General features: G+C 42.4%; 1 protein-coding gene across 5 annotated transcripts in view; it reads left to right on the plus strand.

The window, feature by feature from the left end:
* The window catches only part of SORCS1 (sortilin related VPS10 domain containing receptor 1), a 572,578-nt gene that overhangs the window by 373,414 nt on the left and 172,749 nt on the right, over nt 1–26,415 (plus strand). For all 5 annotated transcript variants that reach the window (XM_025880696.2, XM_025880698.2, XM_073904224.1 and 2 more), the window contains exon 5: nt 12,880–12,953. In XM_025880696.2, the coding sequence (XP_025736481.1) occupies nt 12,880–12,953 (74 nt within the window). The remainder of the gene's footprint in view (nt 1–12,879; nt 12,954–26,415) is intronic.

Genomic DNA, 26,415 nt, shown 5'->3' on the forward strand with positions numbered 1-26,415 from the left:
CACATACCCTCCCCAATGTCTATCACCCAGCCACCCCATCCCTCCCAACCCCCACCACTCCAGCAACCCTCAGTTTGTTTCCTGAGATTAAGAATTCCTCATATCACTGAGATCATATGATACATGTCTTTCTCTGACTGACTTATTTTGCTTAGCATAATACCCTCCAGTTCCTCCATGTCATTGCAAATGGCAAGATCTCATTCCTTTTGTTGGCTGCATAATATTCCATTGTATATATATATATCATATCTTCTTTATCCATTCATCTGTCTATGGACATCTTGGCTCTTTCCATAGTTTGGCTATAGTGGACATTGCTGCTATAAATATTGGGATGCATGTACCCCTTCGGATCCCTACATTTGTATCTTTGGGGTAAATACCCAGTAGTGCAATTGCTGGGTTGTACAGTAGCTCTATTTGCAACTTTTTGAGGAACCTCTGTACTATTTTCCAGAGTGGCTGCACCAGCTTTGCAGGAGACTTTTAAGGCCCTGAGGACAGAGTCTGGACAGAGCTTGCGGGATGGAGCCCATACGGGTTCAGTGTTCTGCTCTGCCTGCGTTTCATCTTGAATGCCTCAATACCCAGTGGATGCTTTTTGATGTGAGCATTTTAAGGGACTCAAAGAGCTTTGTTGAGCAGATTGTCCTTTCTGGTCCAAGATAGAGTTTTACTGGCCGTCAGTTCCTTAGCAAATCAGATTTTTTTTTTTTATAGCTTTTAATCTGGGAGAAATGCATATGGACAAACGGCCTCGGAATTCATAAAATCAGGATTTTTTTGATGTTTTAGTCTTTTTTTTTTTTTCTGAGAGAAATCTGTCTGTGATATGCAATGTCTAAGCAGTTGCCAAGAGGTAAAAGCTTTCTTGAGTGGGTAGGGAGGTTAGGAGCCCTAATCCCTCTGAAATCCTGAAGAGGTATCCTGGCTACTTAGGAAGCCCTTGTCTGGGCCTTATATGGTATAGACATAGGAGCTAGCCTCCTGGCTTCTAACAGATGTTTGTGAGGATGTGCCTTTGGAAAGCCTTGGAATTTCCAGAAAAATAAGCATTATAGACCTTAAGGAAATTTTATGTCAAATGGACAGGGGAATACTGATCCCATAAAGTCACACTGCTTAGAATTCTTATAAAACAGTCCATCACTGTGGACACTATGAAGAATCCACGGCATTTAGTATAGGAGCACCAAAATCGTGCTTTCCTTTATTTATTTTTTACTCCTGTAACTAAGCAGTAGGCAAAGTAAATATTCTGTGCCTTCTTTTTGTTTCTTTGCATTTGGAAACCAAGCAGGTACTGGAAAACAGAGAGAGTTCTTCACTTCATTGCTAGTTTCCTCTCACTTTCTTGCCTCAGTGCAGGAAACCACCCAAGGAAGGCTTAGCAGCAGGCTGAGCCTGCCAGATTACATCTTTATTTTAATTTGGCAATAAACTAGTGTACAAACTGTGCTATAAAACATTGCCTGCAACAGCATCTCTCAGTCTGCCTTAAACACCTCACTAAACATGATGTGTTGGGAAACATTTGAAATGAGAGAAAACAAAACGCAGATGTGACTGAGAGAAAAAAAAAATGGGAAAAAGTATAAGAATATGCATATACCTCAGTTTTGCAGCCCACCGTGGCACTGGGCTCATGGCCTCTCCATTAGGGGTCACGCCGCCAGAGCGATTTCTAAAGGGGAGGGTCTGCAGTGTTGTCAAAGGGACATGAACACTGCTGAGCAGCTCGGGGAGAAGAGGCCCCCCTTGCCCTGCTTATCCAGGCTGGCAAAGCTCTGCCAGGGGCCCCGCTGCCCCTGGCCCCTTTCCCCTGGTCCTGTGTGGTGTGCTTCCTCTCGCCACGCGTGTGGATGTCCAAGTCCATTGTGGCCGTGAATGCAGTTCCACTCCCACAAGCAAGAAATCGAACTGAACAAAGCGGCTGGGTCTAAGCTGTGGGAAAGTGGAGAGCGGGTGTTCATGTAGACATTCAGAAGGGCGGGGGTGGGGAGGTGTTGGGAAGCGCCAGCCTGCTGTTCTTGCAACCGAGGATGGCTTGCCCAGTGTCACCAGACCTTCATAGTTTTTCAAGAGAAGTAATCCTGCTTTGTGTGAAATCTGATATTTTCTTATTTTTAAGTATTTATAACTAACTCAGAAATTTAAAACAGAAAACTGCGCCAGGCAAAGAAACCTCATCTGCTGCCTTGCATTGGTCCCCAGTCATTTTTCTGTCCCTTCTGTCTTTCCCATCGTCTTTGTTTTTCTCCTGTTCATGGATCTCCCTATCAGTTTTATTTTAGGAGATGTTAAGTTGTTTTGTGAGTTAAAAAAAAAAAAATGCATCCAAATTGGGTGATCAGTTCTGTGGAGGGAAGACAAAAGCTTTAATACAGTTCCCATGGACCACCCTGCACTTTGTGGCAGTTCTAGGATATTCACCAGTTTGTATTGTTTCATTTATTTTGGAGCTCTGTGATTTGGCAGTGCAGGTACTATCACGTGGGGACCTGCTTGATTCCTCTGTATTCCAAATCACAGTTTATGAACGAAATAAGAAATCCTAAGGCTTGCATGTTAGCCTCACCTTCAGTATTTTGGCATTTATGTATATGTGTAAGATACACACAAAACCAAAACATTGCTTTAAAGGGGGAGAACATGTTTTGATAAGAGAGTCTCTCTTTACGAATAGTTGAAACTCTGGTGCACCTGGGTGGCTCAGTCAGTTAAGTGTCTGCCTTCAGCTCAGGTCATGATCCCAAGGTCCTGGGATCCAATACCACATCAGGCTCCCTGCTCAGCGGGGAGTCTGCTTGTCCCTCTCCCTCTGCCCCTCCCTCCTGCTTGTGCTCTCTCTCTCTCAAATAAGTAAATACAATCTAAAAAAAAAAAATAGTTGAAACTCTAAATATTAACGGTCAGCACTCTGTATGAGTGAAGACTGATTTTGAGTTAAAATGATATACTGATAGAAAAGGAAAATTATACTGCCAGTGTGTTTGATAGCATACCATAGAATTTTAGTCACTTGCATAAAAGTAAATTAAAAAAAATACTTGTAGTTTCATATCCATTCTTAGGAAAAACAACAACAACAACAATGTCTTTTCATTCCTTTTTAATCATTCATACTTCTCCTAACTGGGGCCTAATAGAAGGCCATTGCTGATCATGGCGACTTTGGATGCTGGGAATTCCCTGTGAAATTTTGACTGCTTGAAGAAGGAATAAATGTCAGCATTTTCGAAAACTCAGTTGTCCTGGTTTCTCACCAGTGGTAGACAGTACAGAAGCCAGGTAAGAGCATGAGCTCTCTACTGTGTCAGGTCCTGCCAATGGCTGGGGGACCTCTGACGGGTCATTGAACGTTATTGGTTCTCCAACAAGACTGTGTGAGGATGCTGACATAACATACGTGGGACACTTAACACAGAGCCTGGTACAGAGCAAGCATCATGGAGATGCCAGCCAATGCCTTCTTCACAGGCCTGAGAGATAGGGGACCTGGTGTGGCATAGCTGGATTTAGACACAAAGTTGTCTTAGCAGCAGTGTCTCCCCAGTACCTGAAGTCACAGACACTTTAGTCATTGTCGAATGCCCTCTTAGCATTCAGTCACTAAAAGGTACCATGGAACCAGAATGAATGGAGCAAGGAAAAACCAACACACAGTACTCAGAAAATATTGATTATAATAACAGTAAACCATTAAATATTAAAGCATTTGTCTTCACCGTAACTCTATTTGTTTTTTAATAGACCCAGCAGCCCCTAATGTCAAAAGGGCAAAATTGAAATAAAAGATAAATAGATCCTTGAAATTCAGCCCCCTGCAGATATTCAAATAATTTCTGCACAAGCACAAACACTTAGGAAACTGGTATCTACCTAACACCATCATGTTTCCCCGAGGTACTGCATTAAGTATAAAACACTCAGTTATTTATAAGAAATATGTTGAGCATTATATTCCATGCTGATTTGGTAGGAATTCCGTGTGCTTGAAATTTTCCAATGTCAGAGTTGATTTCTAATCTCATGAATATGTAAATAACTTAAGTGTCCAAGTACAAAACTGGCAATTAGAGTGGAAACCTGGGAGCTTGCTAAATGTCATCCCAATGCTTGTTTATAAAACAAATTCTCAAGCTGAAATGCCATCATATGTAAACAAGAGAGGCCCCCATTCAACTTAGATACCTTGTTTAACCAGGTTGTATCATTATTTTTCACTTGCATCCTGGGACACTTTGCTCTACCTGTTCCTAACCATTTGAGAGGAATGGGCTGGAAGAATAAGGAAAAATGGACATTTTAAAAGGAGTCAATGGGATTAAGGTTTGGACAGGCACAATTATGCTATTTGGTAGCTCTTTAAGCTTTGAAATAGAGTTACATTTTCGCTTACGCAACTCCTTAGCCAGCTCTTTTGATCTGTTCTGTCCACTAGCACTTGTCTGAATGGATTATGATACATCCTTAATCCAGGCACGAGTCTGGGAAAGTTTGAAGGACATTCGAGCTCATAAGAGAACATGGATCTCTTTCCTTAAAAAACTCATGGAATACCTGGAATGACCTGCCTCTGGGGCCGGGGCGGGGGGGCTTTAGAAATCTAGTAATGCTAGGGTTTTCCGCATTCTTCCGTGACAAAAGTGGTTGCAAGCAATGATGCTGCCAAGAAAGGGAGTGATTATGGGAGGAGGAAGGCTTGGCCTTGTGAGTAGACACATTTTGTGAATTTATGACTCGATGGTTTTCATATTTAAAAAAACAAAAATGTTACCTTGTTTAATCTCTTACCAGGATATTGTAAGTATAAATTACAAATGGTACAGTCATTGCCTCAAGGGACAGAGATCAAGATCACATAGCTGGCAAGAAGAAGAAAAACCTGAAATCACGTATCCTCTTAAAATTGCCAGGTTCCTTTACTGAGGTATACTCTTAATATAACATATTATCAAATGAAGAGGCACCAATATAGACCTTGAAGGCTCTCCCTCTCCTGACTTGCTTAACTCCAATGCCTGTTTGGATGATCCAATTACTCACATGATGAGAAAATGTCTCAGAAAAGCAAGACATGAGATTCAAAGCCAAACAGTGTCAGTTGCTCTAGGAAAGACCATGATAATAAAATATTCAGCTTCAGAGGTTGGGAACTGGGAGCCTTGTCTAGGACCCTTCCTTGCTTCCAGAACATGTGGACTAAAAAGGCAGTCTCATCTGCTTTTCCCTGTTATTCTTCCCTTCCTTGGAATCTGAGGACAGTCAGTGAAGGCTGATGGCAATAATCTGTAGCAGAAATGAGCGAGCGAGAGAGAGAGAGAGAACTAGCACTGACCATTTGCTCTGGAGCAAGCATTCTGCAAGGCATTTCACATCGATTGCTCAACTTCATTCTTAGAGCAAACATTAGAGATGTTATTATACCCATTTAGCATTTGGGGAATCTGAGGCTCTAAGGAATTAAGAAAATTTCCTAAGGTGGCCCGTCAGGTGATTGCTAGAGCCGTATTATAGGCTATGTTTGAATGTCTTCCCACTTTGTCCTCCCTGCACCATAGATCCCAAAACCAAAAACCAAAAAACTTAGAAAAACCAGTGTGATTTTTAAAGTTTCTTTAATTGCCATTGTTTTATCTAATTTTCTGTAATGATTTCTTCTTTGTCCCACCTACCACGAGAACTGTTCCCTCTGACAGATGCTGCGGCACCGATTTCGGGAGCTGATTTCACAGCAGGGGGAGGACTGTTGTTTGAAGATTATAAGGGAGAGGAAGTGAGGGGTGGCGGGGTGGGGGGGGCCTGTGAGCTGGAGGGAAAGCACCCCTGGCTGGCTCCTAGGCACCCTGCACCCCTTGTGAAAGAGTGGAGTCTGTGTGTAAAATTGCCCCCCGCCCAGGATAAGGGACGGGGGCGTTCAGAAGTAACCCACTTCCGGTCAGATGTTTTTCTTTTTCTTTTTTTTTTCTTCTTAAATTTTGTTTTGTTTGTTTATATATTTTAATGGTGTCCCTCCCCTTCCCTCCTGCTCATACCCAGGGGCCCTGGCTAATCGGGGCACTCACCTCTCCCCTGCCCAGGTGCTGCACCTTCCAGCTGGGCTGGCTCTCCTCCCTTCCGTCTTCACAGTCCTGAGGCTTCCGTCTTTTGGAGGCACAGTTCCAGTTATATTCCAGTTGTGTTTCACAGCTGCTGTGCTCTCTCATGTGTGCATTTAAATAATGGTAGGAACCTATGGCTATTGAGGGATTTGTAACATAGATCCAATTTCAGCTTCCAGTTATTTTATTTATCTTGTATTTAGTTCTCTGTCTCTATTAGATAGATAATCTTTAAGGCCAAGATTCCATCTTACTTTTTTTTTTTTTTTTTTGGTATACCTCCAGATCCGGGTGCACGGGAAGTACAAGGGGCCCTCGGTCACTTATTGACCCTTCCTTCCCAGACAGCCTACTTCCATATGTCTAATCCCCCAAGCCTGCCTCAAAGTGCCAAACCCAGCTGAGGGGCATGTGACAGACTTCAGTGACAGCTGGGGAATGGCCAGTGACAGATTTGATAAATCCAGCCATAGCAGAGATGGATGGAGCCAGCAATGTGTCATCATTCCTGCTCACTGTTCATCAGCAAAGGCCGAATACCCAGCCTTGATGCTCTTGTCCTTTGACCTTGTTGACATTTGGATCCAGTCTCTCTATTAGCTCCCCACGAGTTACAGTAGGATTGCATCTGTCCAGCCTGCAGCCAGGCTCTGTTTATAATCTCTGCTGCCCCTTCACTTCTCTGTATGCAGGCCAGTCAAACTGAGTCTCTTGCAGTTCCCAAAAGAAGAACAAAAACACCACCCTAAGCTTTGCTGCTCTATTTATTTGCTCAGACTGACCCAATCATTCTGGAACACCTTTTCTCTACATAGTTATAGTAAGGAATGTATACTGTACTCTAGGCCCACTTTGAAAGCTCTGACAGATGCCCACCTTTTCCTGTCCTGCATAGGCCACCATAGTACTCTGAACAAAACATTACACATTATTATTCTAGGTTGTCTGGATACTCCCTGATAAGCTAGCCTTTTCTTTAAGGAATTTTCATCTGTTGGGGATGGGAGAGCTCGTCTGTGATGGCCATAGTGGTTCTCTCCCTTCTGTCCCTGTAACCACCAGCCAGGAAGAAGACTCATGCTAGCACTTAGTGAAGTTTTATCAAATTATTTTAGGTACCACAGGATGTTTTTTTCCCGTAGAGTGAGTTCAGGCCTTTTCCTGTGCTGTAGAACCAGAGCATCAGAGCATACTTCTGAAGACCATAGATTTCTGTGGATGGATTCTCTTACTGTTGAAGCTGGTGGAGGAAAGAGCTTGATATTTGCTATGCCTTAGGCCTGGTGCTAGGAAATCATTTGAAGTCCTCAAGGTACCATCTCTTTCCTTCCTAAAAGGAATTCAGTAACAGCAGTGAGAACTGGAGAATCATGAGGTAGATGAGTGCTTTGTACCCAGGCCGTCCCCAGGGCAGTGTTAGGATAAGGCAAGTGAAATAAAACTGGCAGGGAGTTCTGTCAGCCTTCTCAAGAAGTGCAGTTTGCAGGCCTCCTGCCTCTAAAATGGTAAGGGCAGAGAAGCAAAAGGGAGTGAGCAGGCAGCCTTGAAAAGAGCCCACCACAGGACGTGTTCTGCCAACATGGAAGCCTCTTAAGGAGTCTACGTGGAGGAGACCCGGAAGCTACCTCCTGACCTGGAAAGTCTCCATGAGGCGCTTTGTGGGGAAAGCATTCAATCCCATCAGCCGAAGATTTAAAACATGTTATCACTCCTCCCTTTTACCAAATTGTGTTCTTGTACCAGTTTCCTAGCCACAGAAGAGAATCCCTAAAGTGTACCTGTCTGACTTGAAAAGAGGGGCTATGTCGATCTGATTTAGAAATATTGAGAAGACTCTCCAGGGACAGTGATGAGTGCACGCTTTTGCATCAGCACAAGGAAGTTGAATTTCTCTCCGAAGAAAGATGCTACTCTGCTAGGGCTTCAACCACCACGTGGATGCTGAGAAGATGGAAAATGAACGTGGGCCACAGCTGCTCTCATACCCCCCTTCTCTCACCCCGTTTTAGTCTGCTCTAGATCGGGAATGCTGAGCTATGCCAGTGAATCTCACTGTTTCCCCGCCACCCCCCCCCGTTATTTGTCTGCGCGTGGCATCCCTTCTCATCCTCCCTCCACGCCTGTGCCCCTAACCCAGCTTGCAGCTCTGCAGCCTCCTGAGGATGGTGCCACAGATGCCTGAGCAACCGGTTACAAGCTCCTCACAAAACTAACCCTCGCCATTGCCTCCTTTGCAATTAACTGTATTCTTATCTGTACTCTTCTTACAGCAGGCAAAGGCAGATGGCAAGAAAACAAGCCAATGTGAGGGATGTCTAAAAGAGAAAAAAAAATAAGTAAAGAAAGCGGGAAGGAAGGAAGGAAGGGAAGGAGGAGGAGAGAGAGACCATCAGGCGAGGAGCATGGCAGGAGGCAGAAGTATTGACAGCCCTGGACCAGCATAATGACAGAGTGGAGGGTCAGGCCCTGAGGCCGACAGATCTTGAGCGTAGAAGAGCATTGGGTTTGTGCTCATTAAGTTCTTTTTACTGAGGCAGGGAAGCAGTCTTGGATAGTTTAGGATGATCTGAGACAGGAAGGACTTTCTGCCTTGCATTCTTAGTCAACCAGAATCTTTTCCCTGTTCTCTTTCTAAAATTTCTACTCCTGCAAAAAATGTCCCCGGTACTTTGTACCAGAGTTAGCACAACCAAAACAAAGCCAAAACTCCTCCAAGAATGGTGTTTTGGGGTTTATGACAGAGGTTAGCAGATGAATGTTGCCCTCCTAAAGCTAATTCATATATTCTGTCTTCCTTTCCCTGATACCTCTCTCTCTTTCTCACTCGCTCTCTTTCTCTTTCTTCAGCATTGCTGGAGAAGGGTGCTCTGCTTTCTCTGATGTGACAGTACTGATAGTTCTCAGTTCTGTGTTCTGATGGTCAAAAGAAACCTTAGAGCCAGAGATAGACTGAGAAGGAAATAAATCTTACTTAGGTGCCGCCAACAATATGAATTTTATTAAAGGACGTTGACTCGTTTTTCAGGAAAAGCCTTCCACTGGCAGCCGAGACAGTGTCATTGTGTAAGAGGCTTTGATCCTTTTCTCTTCTTTGTGGAAGAGAACTTGGCTGTCAGACTCTGCAGGTTTGATTAACACATTAACCTAAGTGGCTGTGAGTTGTTGTTGTCTCCTTTTGGTATGACACCAGGCTGGACAATAGGGGGAAAATATTTGAAATGGAAGCTTCAAATATACTGATATTTATAGTTCTGGTTTGTTCATTTGTTTGTTTTTTAGGTATAGGTCTCTACCATGGCTCCATGGAAATAAAATATATTCCTCTGATAAGTTACCTTTGTCCATCCATTGGGAAACCTGGGTACTTTACTAGATAGATTCATCACTAGGGAATTTGCAGGGTGCGAAATTGACACTTCTTTCCCCCTTGCCAATCTACTATGTGCTAAAAAGGAAAGGATTCCCAACACCTGTAAACTTTGTGGTTTCATTGAAGGGGCAGGGAGTGGTCTCAGATATTTTAGAGTGACTTTAGAAAGGAAGGAATTTCTGCCTTGCATTCATAGATGGCTCTCTTGGAAGGTTCCTAAGAAAATTAAATATAAATATGTGGCCTGTAGCTTGATACCATCTGTTGAACCATGGAAATGAGGCCACAGGGAATTTTAGTGTCTAGGAGAAGGTTCATAGAAAACACATACTTTGGTCTGGGCCTAAAAAGAGGACTGGCAGTGAGGTGGGCAAGTCTTAAAGCCACCTCAGCCAGAATGGGGAGCATCAGTGAAGACACACCAAAGGAAGCCTGCTCAGATGTGAGTGAGAAAGTGAGAAGGTGCATCTGTCAGCACCAAAGGGTCCTTTTCGAGGGAGAAAATGGAAAAGAATGTCACTGAGCTGAATAATAGAGCCTTGGTTTATTGGATTGTCTGGTATCCCTTTGGATGCTCACGGATAACAAAGCAGCCCCTTGAAGAGGATAAAAACAAATATCATGGGACGTACCTGACTGGTCCACAGATTCTGCATCCAAGCTGAGGGGGATCAATTAAAAAAGACACACACACACACACACACACACACACACACACACACACAGATGGTGGCACCCAGTAATTCCTCACAAAGATAAATTTTGTGTGGGGGCAGGGATGGCAATCCTTGGTGTCACCGTATGAGCCCTCAGAGTTAATATTTGATTTTCAAGATACACGTGAGTCCAGCCTCATGTGCAGAATTGTTATTATTTCAAGCCATCCTGATTCTGTTATATTTGCATAAGTCTTTGTATATAAAGATAGATGTTAACATACATTTACATATAGACACAGGCACACACAATGGTGTGAACTCTATTCTCTTTATTTTTTTCTTTTTTTATTTAAATTCAATTAGCCAACATATAGTACATTATTCGTTTCAGATGTAGAGTTCAGTAATTCATTGTTGCGTATAACACCCAGTGCTCATCACATCACGTGCCCTCCTTAATGCCCATCACCCAGTTACCCCATCCCCCACTTACCTCCCCTCCAGCAACCCTCAGTTCCTTTCCTATGGTTAAGAGTCTCTCATGGTCGGGCGCCTGGGTGGCTCAGTTGGTTAAGCGACTGCCTTCGGTTCAGGTCATGATCCTGGAGTCCCGGGGTCGAGTCCCGCATCGGGCTCCCCGCTCGGCGGGGTGTCTGCTTCTCCCTCCCCTGACCCTCTTCCCTCTCGTGCTCTCTGTCTCTCACTCTCTCTCTCTCAAATAAATAAATGAAATCTTAAAAAAAAAAAAAAAAAGAGTCTCTCATGGTCTTTCTGTCTCTCTGATGACTTTCCATTCAATTCTCTTTAAACTCATGGGAAGGAGTGCAGCTGTGGGCTTAAAAAAAAAAAGATAGAGCAAGGGGAGCGGGAGAAGCAGATCCTCCAAACCCAGGTGCTTGTTGTTATTCTACAAGTCTGTGTAGTCAGATGCCAAGTGTTTGGAACATGCTGGTGAACCAGAAGCAGGACATGCACACTCTGGCCACTTGGGTTTGGAATTAAGAGGGAATGCATTGTCCCCATCCTCTGTTATTTCTGTGAGGGGAACTGCCTCCCCATCTCCCCTTAGCACTCTTAAGAGGAATCAAGCATAAAATGTACCCAGGCATAATGAGGCAGAGAAAAAATAGTAAGACTTAAAAGAAAAAGCCACAGATTCTCCTTGACTGGATGCCCAAATACTATGTAGTTTGAGCCAGTTGAGCTGCTTGCTTAGTAATCACATATTTCAGCTTCTTTTTTGGGGGGCTTTAGAATGTTATTTGATCCAATGGACACAATATCATAGGAAGCTCTTCCAAGGGTTGGTAAATAGTCACTTGAGCTGACCTCTTCCTAGACTTGCCCAGTGCATCTGCAACTGGGGTGAATCACTTGGTGAGTCATTTGACCCTTCACTGAGTGCTGGAGCTGGAGACAGGACAAGGCTGGGCAATCACGGTACTCAGGATGGTATGGCTCATTATCCATTCACTGTGGGATTTGGCGAATGCAGTGGTGGAAGATTGGAGTGTCAGTAGGTTACAGACAAGGCACATAGTAGAAAGGAGATACTCCAAATGATATTTATCAAAGCAGTAGCCAGTAGTCCATGGGAACCAGAATGCCTGGAGCAATAGGGATCTCCAGGCTGCCATCAGAGGGTACTTCCATGGAGCTGTAAAGATTATTGGAGAAGAGCAGAGGTGTGGAGTGAGCCAAGATACAAAGCAGGAAGTAAGAGAAGAATCATGTTTGGAGAGGAGGGAGCATGTGGACCGTTAGACCCTGTCTCATGAGCACTGCTTCTTTGCAGTTGCCCTTGGAGAGTACTGAAGCAGTGTAGCATGTGGACTTGAACTCTTACCAGCTGTAGAGCCATCTGTAAAATAACTTCAGATACCATCACAGCGATGGTGTGTGGAATAAATGAAATAATGCATGGGAAGCACTTGGATCACAGTGTAGTCCGTGTGCGCTGCCCGAATAGCATGAAGCTTCTGTGGCTGTTGTCGAAAAGACCAGCCACAGGGTCCGTTCCAGTTCCCGAACTTGCCATCCAAAGCCATGTTCCAAGCTGCCCTCAACATTCACATCTACACTTATTTAGATAAGCCAGGTTTATTTGTATACTGTCCCTGCATATCCCACCACTCTGACCCACGTGGCTCTTTGTGCCACGCCTGTCCCATTTCTGTCAGTTTGAACACTGCCATTCATTTGGACCTCAGCTGTATCTGCACACATCTGTGAAGCATCCCTAACTGACTTCTGATTCTCCTTCCTTGGCATCCCTCTGTCACTGGTGGCCTCATGCATTTCTCGTGATTTTAGTCAGGTGCAGTTTACACTATCTGCTCTTCAAGAGCCAGATCTCAGATTTTGTGCTTCTCTGTATTCCACACAGTGCTCTGCACAGGCTAGGTCACGTGGCACTGCTCATTCTGTCACCAGGTAGAATGGGGTATGAATCTCAGCTCATTCTCATGTTTGGAGGGCATGTGACTTCCAGCAAATCACGTAATCTTCCTGAGCTTCAGCTTTCTCAGTTGTAAGGTGGAGATATTAACATTCACCTTGCAGAATGCGTATGAGGAGTAGAGATGATATGTGGATCATTCACCTGGCATATGGCAGGTACTCAATAAATGGTAGGTACTACTATTGTTGTTGTGATTGTTATTAATATTGAGCCAGTGAACTAATATTTGTATATTTAATGTACCCTGGGGTCAAGGTGCTAAATAATTTCTCTTCTCTACAGTTATACAGCTCTGCTGAATTTGGGAGAAGGTGGCAGCTTATCCAGGAAGGGGTTGTACCAAACAGGTTCTACTGGTAAGTCTCTTTTTATCTTGTAGCCCATTAAGGGATCACCTAGTAAATGAGCATTGGAATCTTTTTCTCACCCAGATCTCTCACGTGAGGTCTGTCCTTATCGAGATTTGCCCACATCCCCATAGGGCAGGTTGTGATACTGGAATAGTCAGCATTTCAAGGGAATGTTAAAGCTGTACCACCAAGGGCGCCTGGGTGGCTCAGTTGGTTAAGTGACTGCCTTCGGCTCAGGTCATGATCCTGGAGTCCCGGGATCGAGTCCCGCATCGGGCTCCCTGCTCAGCGAGGAGCCTGCTTCTCCCTCTGACGCTCCCCCCTCTCATGTGCTCTCTCTCTCTATCTCATTCTCTCTCTCTTTCAAATAAATAAATAAATCTTAAAAAAAAAAAAAAAGTTGTACCACCAAATACTCAATGATCTCCAAATAGATCATTGAGATTAGTGAACAACAAGGGCTTCATAACTGCTGTTTTGTTATATTTTGATGGGACTTGTGAAATAGACACTTAAAAACATTTTAATACTGGCTTTTATTACTAAAAGCATTATACACACATATGCTACATGTTAAAATAAGGGTTTTCAGTGTAAATAAGTAGATCTTATTAGCCTAAAAGTAGATCTTCCTTCCATTCCTGATTTCACATCTCCTGGATCTCCTCGTTGTATCAGACACAACCAGCATTCTTAGTTTCTTATTTCTCCTTCCATAAATATTCTGTGACTTACCAAACATACATATATATATATTCTTAGCTTGGCCTGCTGTAACACAACACCATAGAGTTGGTAGCTTAAACAACACATTTATTTCTCATGGTTCTTGAGGCCAGGAAGTCCAAGGTCAAGGGGCTAGCAGATTCAGTTCCTGGTGAAGACCAGGATATTTGAGAGGATATTGCAAGATATTTCAGAGGATGGTTCAGGATATTGCAGAGGGCTGGCTTCTCGCTGTGTCCACACACAGGGGAGAACAGAGGAGGAGCAAAAGAAAGAAGGAAGCAAAGAAAGTAATATTCTTCCTTTTCCTTACCACCTGTGCCCATCCCCCTGTTTAAACTAGAGGTGTCGTCCCTCCATGGGAACCAGTGGCCACAATTGAAAAGAAAGGAAATAATACAAGTTCTTTTTGGTTTTTGAGTTTCTAAAGGCCTAGATCCTGACAAAGTAAGAGCACAGTAAGAAGCATTCTAGTGTAATTTTGACTTTACCTATCAGTTGCTTTTGAATTTACAACCTAATGTTTGCCAAAAGATATGACTCTACCCTGCTTGACCTAATCTGCCCACGGTAAAGGTTGTTTCTAGACTTTTGCTAGTATAAACAGTACTATAAGAACTAGCTCAAGTAAGAGTTTCAATATCTCATGTCCACATCATTCAGAATCATTGGAACCATGACCTTTTAGGGGCCAACAGGCTCCCTGCAACTCTGAAAGGTGTCTCCCCTTTACTCCTGAAATTGGACTGCTTCTTATCAGCCTTTGGACTTACAGGTGCCCGCTAGCTCCCCACACCCACCCCAATTCTCTCACTTCTAAGGGCAATGCATTTTCATCTTTCTGGTTTTCAAACCCTGCCCTAAAAACCCCTGTGGGAACTGAAAGCCAGAGGAACTGCATTAGAGGAATCTCTTAAAATGCTTGTGAAACTGCCTGAAAAAGTGAAGGACAAGTCATTTGCAAACAAACGAGCTCAAAGATAACACAGAGGGACTTCTATATGGAATGATACCTAATTTTCCCCCATCAGAAAGAGACATTTATAACTAAAGAAGGATTTTGTTGCACAGAAGCTGTTCACCTCTTTCCTGCTGCTGTTCTGGTTCAGCAATGGCTTGAGTCTTGCTCTCAGGGTCCACATAGGCCTCTCCCTCTCCGGGTATTCCACTCTAGCTGTCACTGAGCCTACCTTCCCTGGTCAGCATTTCATCTCTTCCTCTCTTACTCATCCTGTCGCTTATTTACATGACACCTCGAACCTCTGTATGTTTTGCCTGTAAAGTATAAAGTCACTTTTTGGAAAGAGGGTCCATGTTGTTTTGTTTCTGTTTTTGTTTTTCATTCTGTCTTTACTTGGTGCTGTATGTGCAAAGAAAGGCTTCAGAAAATAAATAAATGAAGGACTAAAATAAACTAATGGAGCCCACCTAATTTAACCTGGCAATGGAGTTGATAGTTTGCCAATGAGAAAGTGTAAGGGACCAATCTTTCACGTCCTGATTCTGAGTGACTTGAAATAGCTGCCTGTGGACCCAGCAAAGGAAAGTAGAAAGTTGTAATTCACAGAGGACTGGATGGACATGTGTTCTTACCAGTAGAAATGAAGAAAAATGTTGACTAAAAAGAAAGACAAGAAAAAAGAACTGAGATGAGAATATTTTCCATGTAGGTGGCACATGGAACAGAATATTTTCTAGCTCACTAAAGGTCTTATTTACACACAGCATTATGAGGTGAACAGACCCCATCATTGCTTTGGCTGGTGCTAATTGCAAACATTCTTATCTATTCTTTGAATAGGGGTCTTTTATCTGAAAGCCTGATTAGCAAAGCCCTTGTAACTAAATGTCATAATATCATTATCTTTATAAAAATGATTGTGGATGAGTTCTGATTAATCTGTCCATTAAGTAAAATAAATAATGCCCCTCCTTCTACCTTTGGGAACAGAGAGACACAGCTTCTCCATTCAAGCCCTAACATTGTGATAAGCGTGATTCAAACTTAAGCTGTTTAATTCCCCTAACAGTTTAATGAAGTAAGCCTTGCATTATCATCATTCACAGATGGGGAACTTACAGCATGGAGAGGTTAACTAGTTTAGCCAAGGTCATACAGCTGGAAAGTAGCAGAGCCAGGATTCAAATGCAGGCAGTCTGGCTCCAAGGCCCATGCTCAGCTAAATCAGTGGACTTCCTTGCCTCTGCCTCTTGGCCTTTTTTTCTGGGCTGGGGCTGTGAGCTCTGGAAACCCAGCCCATTCAGGCAGGTGAGTAGAGAAAACCCGAAGCTCTTTTGGCCACGGTGCCTGCATGAGTATGTCTCTGACTGGGCTTGGCAGATGGCCCCCATGGATTCTTTAAGCTCTGTTGGTTTTTCCAGAGAAGGCATGAAACCTTATAAATTGCACAGTGCACATGACTGTTGATGAAAATCTCTTGATCTCTGGCCACATGGTCTGTATTTCTGACTGAGCAACTTCCTGAGGCTGGCAGCAGAGGGGTCAGTCAGAGCAGTATTTATTAGACTCACTCCTGGAAACCAATTGCTTCAAATTGCATGGGAACTATGGGGCTATCTAGGCTTGCTCAGCAAGCTTAATTAAAAGAGGCCCCCTTTAATCATTTTTTCTTGGAGCCTGGCTGTGGGGGTGTGGAAAGGACTGGGGGCAACATTTCTAGTGATAAATTTTCTAGTATAAGTGACTTTGGGTAATAACATAGCATTTCCCCCAGAGAAAAATGAAGATTAATTCATGTCTTTTCCCCATCACCTAGTCCACTTGAAAAATACCTCTTTTGGGTGGCAACAGCATTGCCGCCTCTGAAAGTAGTCGATGGCAATTGGAAAATTATTCTGGAACATAAGAGTGTATTCTTACGTAATCACAGTGGTTGCTGTTCATACTCCCATAACGAACATAAATATGAACTTTCCTCCAAGGAGTTCATATTGTTTTTAAAACAGATTTACGTACGTGTGTGTGTGTGTGTGTGTGTGTATGTGTGTGTGTGTGTGTGTCAGCGTATAAAACACGTCTTAGTACAATATTGCCCTTAACAGAGGAGGTGTTCTTTTTATTTAACTAACCATGATAGGAGTCTTGTTCTTTATTATGTCAGAAATCAATTACCCTGGGAGTACAGCCTGGAGATTAAGGGGCTCAGAGATACTGAGGTGTGGGTTCCAGCTCTGCCATTTACTCAGTAAGGGATCACGGGGAAGTTATTCCTGTGAGCCTCAGTTTTTTTTTTTTCCACTGTGAAGATAATTAATACCTGTACTTCATTAAATGAGATGTTTTTCATGAACTGGTTACATGCCTGGCACCTAAGAATTGTATTAAGTGCCCACTGACTAATAGTAATAATATTCTTAATAGTGGCTCACCTTTTACATCTATTAATTTTGTTTTCTCCCCCTGCTGGTTTCCTTCTCAGGTTGGTTTTCTCATTTGTGGCAATGATGGACATTATCAGCTTTAGTCTACTTTCTGACAGTTTAGAAGCCCTATCAAACCAGCCTGCCTCTTTCCTTATATTTCCAGGGACTGAATCTGAGTGGTCAAGGCTATAGAAGGTGGTACATTACTCATGTAGGTCAGGGGCCTGAAATAGGAGATGGGGTTGAGTCCCAGTCCAACTGCATGGTTCAAGGTTAGGGGAGAGATGATTGCTAAAAAGGAGAAAAATGGCATTCTGTTATCATCAAAAAGGAGAATAGATTTTCATTAGGGAAAAAAATACAGATGGGAGAACTGAGAATCTGCAAGATAAAGTCCCATAATGGGGATTTCTATTAAGTTACTAGAATGATCTGGGCACATGATAAATTGTGTCATTTGATCCTTATAACAAGATTGTGAGGTAGGGATTCTTATCCTCATTTTGATGAAATAGAAAAGTGATATATTTTATCCAACATAACACACATAATATGTAATATGGCTAAGTTTTGAAACTTGGTCTGTCTGGGCCCATGGACCTTGGTTGCAGTAGTAAAAATCAGCTTTATATTTAAGATTTATTTCTGACTTGCATCCCCCAATAATAACTGTTACTTTAACAGTTCAATAGATAAGAGCCAAGGTGTTGCTTTGACATGGAACAAGGACATAGATTTGGATGATCAATGGTATCCAAAATACTTGAATAAGGGAAGGTCCTGCCAAAAGCCAAATTCGCTATTAGAAGTTGCTGCGTACTACGTGGAGCACTGGGTGTTATACGCAAACAATGAATCATGGAACACTACATCAAAAACTAATGATGTAATGTATGGTGATTAACATCACATAATAAAAAAAAAGAAATTGCTGAATATGGCCTCTTTGGGATCTGTTTCAACTTTTGAACAAGGCAGTGGAAGGCAGTTTTCATTATAAAACACTCAGCAATCTATTATCTATGCAAAAGACAAGGCAATCTTAGAGCTGTTTCACTTAATTAAAAATAGGTTCAGACTTGCCTTATTAATTATGTTGTTCTGACATATAGGGGGCTGGCTGTAAACAGGGACAGCTGAGTGGGATTACATATTTTCTCTGACTAATTCACACACAGAAAATTAAGAGTTGACTCAACAATGAGCCTTTGTATTCTAGAATGTCAGCCTTGTTTCAGTTAGGTCCCTCAGGGGGCACATGACAGCTGTATTTTCCAGCAGAGAGGTACAGGAATACTTGTTAGTCCATACTCAGTGCTTTTGAGCCATGTATACATACACGTTGCCATTCATTGCTGTGATTCAGTGCCAGTCAATATGAATGACTCCCCATTCCATATCTTTGACAAGTCCCATTTATTGAGCACTTACTGTATGTCAAGCCCTATGCTAAGTGCCTTGCATACACTGTTTCAGTCAATCTTCAAATCAATGATCTGAAATAATTTAGTGCTCAAACTTTTTCAAGATATGTGATAGAAAAATGCAACCTGTTCTAAGAAAAATAGTTTTTTTTTAAAAGAGATATTGCCTCATGGATCTAGAAAGTCAAAAGGTCCAACTTTATCCAGACTGCACTCGATTCAGAGGCTGATTAAGTTCATCAGTTCTTGCTATGTCGGCTCTACTGTCCTCAATGTTAGCTTCACTCTCAGGCAGGCTCTTCCTTTCTGGTAGTCTCTAGCAGCAAATATTTTCCCATTTACTCCAGTGGAAAAGAAAATACCTTCTTACATCCAAATGGCCAACAGACACATGAAAAAGTGCTCAACATCACTCAGCATCAGGGAAATCCAAATCAAAACCTCAATGAGATACCACCTCACACCCGTCAGAATGGCTGAAATGAACAAGTCAGGAAACGACAGATGTTGGCGGGGATGCGGGGAAAGGGGAACCCTCCTACACTGTTGGTGGGAATGCAAGCTGGTGCAGCCACTCTGGAAAACAGTATGGAGGTTCCTCAAACAGTTGAAAATAGAGCTACCATACGATCTAGCAATTGCACTACTGGGTATTTACCCCAAAGAAACAATTGTAGGGATCCGAAGGGGTACATGCACCCCAATGTTTATAGCAGCAATGTCCACAATAGCCAAACTGTGGAAAGAGCTAAGATGTCCATCGACAGATGAATGGATAAAGAAGAAGTGGTATATATACACAATGGCATATTATGTAGCCATCAAAAGGAATGAGATCTTGCCATTTGCAACGACGTGGATGGAACTGGAGGGTGTTATGCTGAGTGAAATAAGTCAATCAGAGAAAGACATGTATCATATGACCTCACTGATATGAGGAATTCTTAATCTCAGGAAACAAACTGAGGGTTGCTGGAGTGGTGGGGGGTGGGAGGGATGGGGTGGCTGGGTGATAGACATTGGGAAGGGTATGTGCTATGGTGAGCGCTGTGAATTGTGCAAGACTGTTGAATCACAGATCTGTACTTCTGAAACAAATAATGCAACATATGTTAAGAAAAAAGAAAAAGAAGATAGCAGGAGGGGAAGAATGAAGGGGAGTAAGTCGGAGGGGGAGACGAACGATGAGAGACGATGGACTCTGAAAAACAAACAGGGTTCTAGAGGGGAGGAGGGTGGGGGGATGGGTTAGCCTGGTGATGGGTATTAAAGAGGGCACAGTCTGCGTGGAGCACTGGGTGTTATGCACAAACAATGAATCATGGAACACTACATCAAGAAAAAAAAGTAGATTAAAAAAAAAAAAAGAAAATACCTTCTTGCTTGGTGCTCCCGCAGAACTCCTGGGATGAAATCTCATAGTCCTTGATGATGTAACATGCTCACATCTGGACCCTGGGGGTAGAACCAATTCTAGTAAACCACATGGTCATAAGGTAAGGAATGGCGCTGCCCCAGGAAAGATTCGGGAACTTTTCTCAAAGGACGGGAGAAGGTTAATGGGAAAACATCAACAAGAGGTGCCCATTGCTGGTGTTTTCATTCCCATTTTTAGATGAGAAATAAATAAGAAGATAAATAAGAAAATAAAATCCTAGAGAGGTTAAGTAACCCTGACTAATATTATGTGTTTATCAGTTATGGCGATGGAATTTCAACCCAACAGGCTCAGGAGCCTATGTTGTTTAAGCACGTTATGTCCCCTCCAGTGTACCTTCACAAGCCCCACTGTGTTGGGGACCAGTGAAACCTAGCTTGCGCACCAGCTTTCCTTGAAGCTTTTCGGAGGACCCTGCTCCACAGAGCTTTCTCCTTACTCAGAACTGTTATGTTAGCAGGCATTTCCTTTGTCCTCCCTCCCATTGGGCCCTATGCCCAGTCATTAAAGTCCCATTTGTCTAGATACCTGGCCTGTCATCCCTATCTACCATTCTCTCCTCTAACCTCAGGCATAAGATGCAGATCCATGAACTTTTTCTGGTGTTATCTGGCTATGTCAGAAAACACCTCACGACTTGAAGCAGTTTCTGTCTCTGATTCTGACTCATATTGCTACCACCCATCCTCAAGTCCTTGTTGGATATTGCTGCTGGGCCGGCGTGAGGTTGTTTTGTTTTGTTTTGTTTTTCCCTTGTTGATTGATAGTTTGTTTTATATACACCGGGTCATCATGACCCTTCTTCTTCCTCCTTCAGATATGCTGGCTGGTGAGTGTGGCCTCTCCTAGACTCCTAAGTCATTCACACCCAAGGGACATAGAGCGTGTGGTATGAATTAGCTCTAAGTCTTTTCTCTTTTCCCAGATAGGTTTAATAGACTCCACAACAGAATCCTCTGCACTTTTCTTTCCCTGTGTCCTGCAAAGTAGAAAAGGGTTGGAGTCTAATGATATTACAAAAATAAAAAAAAATAGAATAGAATAAACTTAGTGAAATAAAATAAAAATGTAAAACTCTACACTATCAAAATAACTAGAAAATCAGGTGTGCTGTAATAGAAAGGGAGTATGGCTGTTTTCTGAACATACTCTGCTTCATCCTTCACCCAAAGCTCTGAAGCAGGTCTTTGTTTGCAGGGAACTTCTTAACAAACACCATCACTAGCTTTCAGTTTTATGCTCACCTGGGAGTGGAACATCTCACTATTCAGAATTAGATTTTTCCTTATAGGCTTTTGTATTTCTGTATCTCCTGTGTCCCAGCCTTAACACTTGAAACATATTCAACTCTTTTCTCTTACTCACCGCCTCTTAAATGTTGTGTTTCCAGTCCCCATCATTTCTACCTCTGTGAAGTTACACCTGTCTACTTCCTCTTCTTCTTCTCCTTAGCATTACCCTGGCTCATTGGGGACAGTGAAAAAGCCCTACTCTCCTCATATCCTACTATTGCCTAAGGAATCATGTAAGCATGTCCCTGATCAAGCATTTGCCTTGTTCCTCATTGCTTACAACATAAATTCAAAAAGAGTATGAACATAACTAGATGCTTGTCAACCTGAGTTTGCACATTTTTTTCACTTCCCTCGCCCCATACTCCCAATTCTATGTGCTAAATTCCCAAAGGGCCAGGTAATTTTTTTTTTTTAAGGCCAGGTAAATAATTCTAAGCAGTGATTAGTCTATGGACCAGTCTATACCTCTTATCTCTATGATTTTATAAATGCTCCTACCTAGGAATAAACTGTCCTTATTTATTTATTTATTTTAGCAGAGATTAAATTTTAGCACTTATTATGTGTTAGGACAGTTTTGGTCTGACTACACAAGATAATGGATGAAGATCTTAGCCATTATTAGGATCACAATAGTGGATCTTTATGGACTCATACTGATTCCTGCCTTTACCCTTGGAGCCTTCTTCAATTCAAGAAGAATCTCCTTTGAATTTAAATGTGCATATGTCACAAATAAAATGCAGTGCATCATAACATGTGTTGTACTGCAGGTCTGTATATGTGACTGATGGAAAGAGCACAGGCTTAGAGTCAGCATATTGAAATTCAAATTCCAGCTTTGCTCTTTACTAATTGAGCAATCCTGAAAAACTCCTTCACCTGCCTGAGCTTCAGTTTCCTTCTTCCAAGGCTCATTTTGAGAATTGAAAAATGACATATTATCATAATTATTAAGTAACTTAGCACTTAGTATGTTCTGCATATCTATCTTTTTATTTCTTCATTTCCTCTCCTGCTAATAGATAATTCCATAAGGACCTGTCTTTAACATGTTTCTATCTATTGTGCGTATGACAGTAAATGGAATAGTAGAAACGGTGTACGCATGCACACACACACGGTGCCAAAATTCATTGAGTACACACATGTATATATATGCACACACATAAACCCACATATACATCCAGATTGAAACACATCTTGAATGGACTTCATTTGTTAAATCTGGGAGCCATTAACAGATGACCTTTCTTTCCAGCATGTAAAGGTTAGACTCCTAAGCCATCTAAGTACATATTGAAGAGGGAAGAATTCTGCATCAGTAAAAGGAACACTTTTTTTATGCAGTAGTCTGTTTATGAACCCCACAGGCTGTCCTAAGGGGTAATGAGATCTGTGTAAGCAAGGACGAAGTGACTGCAGCCTAGACTGCCCAAATTGACAGATTCTTTACACAACTTAGAGCATGGGTTTCAGGAGAAGAACCCCAGCCCCTCCTTTCTATGGGGTTCAGGAGAAGAACCCCCAACCCCCTTTCTTTGAAGTATTGACTTGATTGTTTCTTAACACTCTACCTCTTCCTCCCAGACAGTCTTTTCTGGTTCCTAGCTCTCTATCATGTGAGCTGAACCATGTCTGTGGTTTGGGTAAGAAGCCGGGAGAAGTGGCAGGAAATCATTCCTGAAATCACATCCCAAGACCTGCACTGGGGCATTTCTGGTTCCCGTACTGTGAGTGCTCGATAAGAGAATTTTCATTATCCTTGAGGGTCTGATGTTTTATCCTTTTTTTTCCTGTTAATGATCTCCATGTGAATGCAGTTTTCTAATCCTCTTGCACTTTTCCTCCACTTCGTAATCTCTCCCGATGATTAGCAAGTTTTCCCTACAAATTAAGTTCATTTCCTCCTGCTCCTGCGTGTGAGCCCATCACTTTTCTCATAGCCTTCATTCACTAATGGCCATCATTGATCTCTGTTCTCCTTATCTTGATGATTTCCTGTCTCCCTGGGCTGAGCTCCTCCATCTGCGAGCAGCTGAGACTCGGTCACTTCTCCAGATCCCCACCAACAGCTACTATGGTAGCAGAGTGCAGGGGGATGGCAGCAAAGAAGCACAAAAGAGGGAAAATCCTCATAATTATGGCTTCTAATTTAGAATAATAGTAAAAGAAATTGACTTATGCCCTAGTGATCAGACCTCACTTAGCCTTCAAGTTCCAGAGCCTCTGGGTTTATACGATGTCTGCACGTGTGGTTTCTCTTGCTCGTTCAATGATGTGTCAACTTTCTGTGTTGCTTTGAGCCAAGAAGAGATGGTGTTTAGTGTTTAAGAGTGAGAGCTCTGGAGTCAGAACGACCTTGTCAGAATCCTGTTTTCAAGGGCTGTGACAATGAGCTATTTAATTAGCTTCTTTAAGCCTTACAGTCTTCATCTGTGTATCAGTCATCATTGTGTGGTCTTCCTTATCTACTTGTCAGGATTAAAATGAGAACTCAGGTTAAACTCCAGACACATATAATACATGAGTGAATATTAACTGTCATTTAAAAGAGGAATAAGGAAGAGTTGGGCATTCATTTCAGAAATCTGGCAATCTCATTTTGATACCCAGTTTCATAATTTATATTTTCATTGGGAATTTTTTTTTTTTTAAGAGAGTGCATGCAAGCCAGGGGAGGAGCAGATGGAGAGAGCATCTCAAGTAGGCTTCATGCCCAGCGTGGAGCCTAATGTAGAGCTTGATCTCACGACCCTGAGATCATGACCTGAGCCGACATCAAGAGTCAGACGCTTAGCCGACTGAGCCACCCAGGCACCCCTCGATGGGAATTTTTAATGCACACATGTATTTTACTTTTCTGTTGCCCCAGAATCAGGAACAGTGAATAAATCAGCTCAGTGTTTAATTTTATAGCTTCTAGATTACCTAAAAGCCCTTGTTACTCGGTTCATTTAATTTATATTAATTGAGTAATTTTTAGCTCTAACTCCTGGCTGTGAACATACTGGAAACACAGCCCCTGCCTGCCCTCAAGGGGTTTGTAGCTGCTGAGGTGAGACTGCAGTTGGGACCCCCTCTGGGAGTTTGCAGCCTCACATCTGGCTTGAGGCCCAAGGGCACAGGGCTGGCATTTTGGAAGAGTGGCCAGGCAGGAAATTGGAAAGGGAAGAGCAAGGACAGACTGGGACCTGCCAGCACTTTGTCACTGTCTCTACCTTGAACCCTTGAAGCCTTCAGAGTGAACTGACTGCTACTCCCCTCTTGCCTTCCACATCTCACGTGTATTTCCTTTTGGTCAGTTCTAATCTGAAACTATATGGAGACCCTGGGAAAGATAGTTGTAGGTTGGCCAGGTTGATCCACTACAAAATCACCACAGTCTACCCCTTGAAGACTTGGTACCTGGTACATCTTGTGAAACCATATATAATTTCTAAATACAAACAAAAACACAATTATGCTTCAGCCTACAATGATGAGATTGTCCCTCATACAACTTAAAACGTGATAAATGCCTCCCCAAAAAGATGAGAAAAATTTGCATATGTCACCTGGTTTTCAGGTGGTATTCCTCTTCTAGTTGAGTCGCGCTTCCCCTTTTTTTATAGTCTGTCACCAAAACGCTGAGATGTAAGGTCAGCCACTATTAACACATCTCGTGTTAAAACACTGAGAAGTGGGAGGAGGAGAAGGAAAAAGAAGATAGACACACAAATATACATTCATATTAAATCATGATAAGGGGGTGTTCCTGGGGAATGGTTTCTAGGGAAAGGGAATTGTCTGTTGTTAGGACAAAGATGAGAAGAAATTGATCGAAGAACTAGTACAGCAAAGTATCTAGAACACTGCCTGACACATACTGTATACCATCAACTCTAAAATCCCATCGAATGAAGATACACCCTTATTTTGTGTATTGTCAAAAAACTCTGCCCGTTAAACTTTATCATTTCAATGATTGTAAGATACCAGCTGATTTAAGAAATGTTAAAATGAAAAAATAAAAGTGAGCATTTTTGAATTGGCAAAATAGGTACTCTATAAATATTTATTGAATACGGGAAAATTGGAAAACGAATATGGGGTTGAGGTAACCATAGATACCTACTTTTAAAATCAAAGATTAGATAAGGTTGTCTTAGTAGGTAACTGATAAGATATGGGATGGTAAATTCTAAACAGAATGGTAGAGAAGACCCAGAAATTGGCTCATTTGACTAGGTAGGAAGGAAAGGCAGAAGAAGTCAGAGGAAGATCCTAAAACCAACTCCCAGACTAGTGAATCCATGTAGATGACCAGCCAGCCCGGATGTGTTTATGAATGTGTTAAGAATTTTACCAGGATTCTTAGAGAACTTTGACACTACCACATCTGACCTCTTATGAGTTGCAGGAATCCCTTCTACACAATTCTAGATAAATCGCTGAAAACAGCCTTTTGGATTGAGAATGAACTTTTTGTATCTGTCAGGATCTCTCTTTCTCTAAAGAGAATAACTACAACAGATGGACCTGTCCCACTGTTTTTTATTGTTTGGCTCTGGCGCTTAAAACATCAACATCTCTAAACAAAACAATTCCATAATTTAGAGAAGGCTGTCAAGCTTTTCACAGGCATGGCAAGATGTGCCCTGAGGTGGAGGACAGAACCTGCTGCAGCATTTATGAAATTTATGGTAAAGGGTTTTCCATGAGTGCCTGAAGTTTAAGGCAGATAAATACCAGAAGACAAATTCTACCAATAGTTGAATTACAAAGCCATCATCATGTGCTGAACAGAGCAATTTTGTGACTTTATTGTGACAAGATGAAACTTGTTAGAATACTTATGTGCCTGGGATAGCTTCCGCATCACTTAACCCAGGGAACAAACTAGCTCTTCTAGAATGTGCCTCCTAGGAGCAGTTAGCCTTCCTGACTAATTCAGTAGCCAAGGAAAACAGGGTGCCTAAGAGAGAGGAACCCCAAGCAGGTGCAGCTTACAGCTTCATCAACCACCGCTTCCCACTCACCCTCACACTTCACCAGTTCCTAGGCCACCATATTTCTGTCATCAGCTGTAATCAGGCCCTTCCCCTAGTAACCAGGGCAGCCCTAGAATTAGTAAAAACCCTGGCTGTCTACATTGTTTTCTACTTCTAAACAAATGAAGAGTAAGAACATCTCCATAATAAGAACCGGTTTTCCAATCT

The sequence above is a fragment of the Callorhinus ursinus genome, unplaced genomic scaffold (assembly GCF_003265705.2).
Source record: "Callorhinus ursinus isolate GAN/ISIS: 27379988/994484 unplaced genomic scaffold, GSC_fseal_2.0 scaffold20, whole genome shotgun sequence".
In the NCBI taxonomy this organism is placed as follows: domain Eukaryota; kingdom Metazoa; phylum Chordata; class Mammalia; order Carnivora; family Otariidae; genus Callorhinus; species Callorhinus ursinus.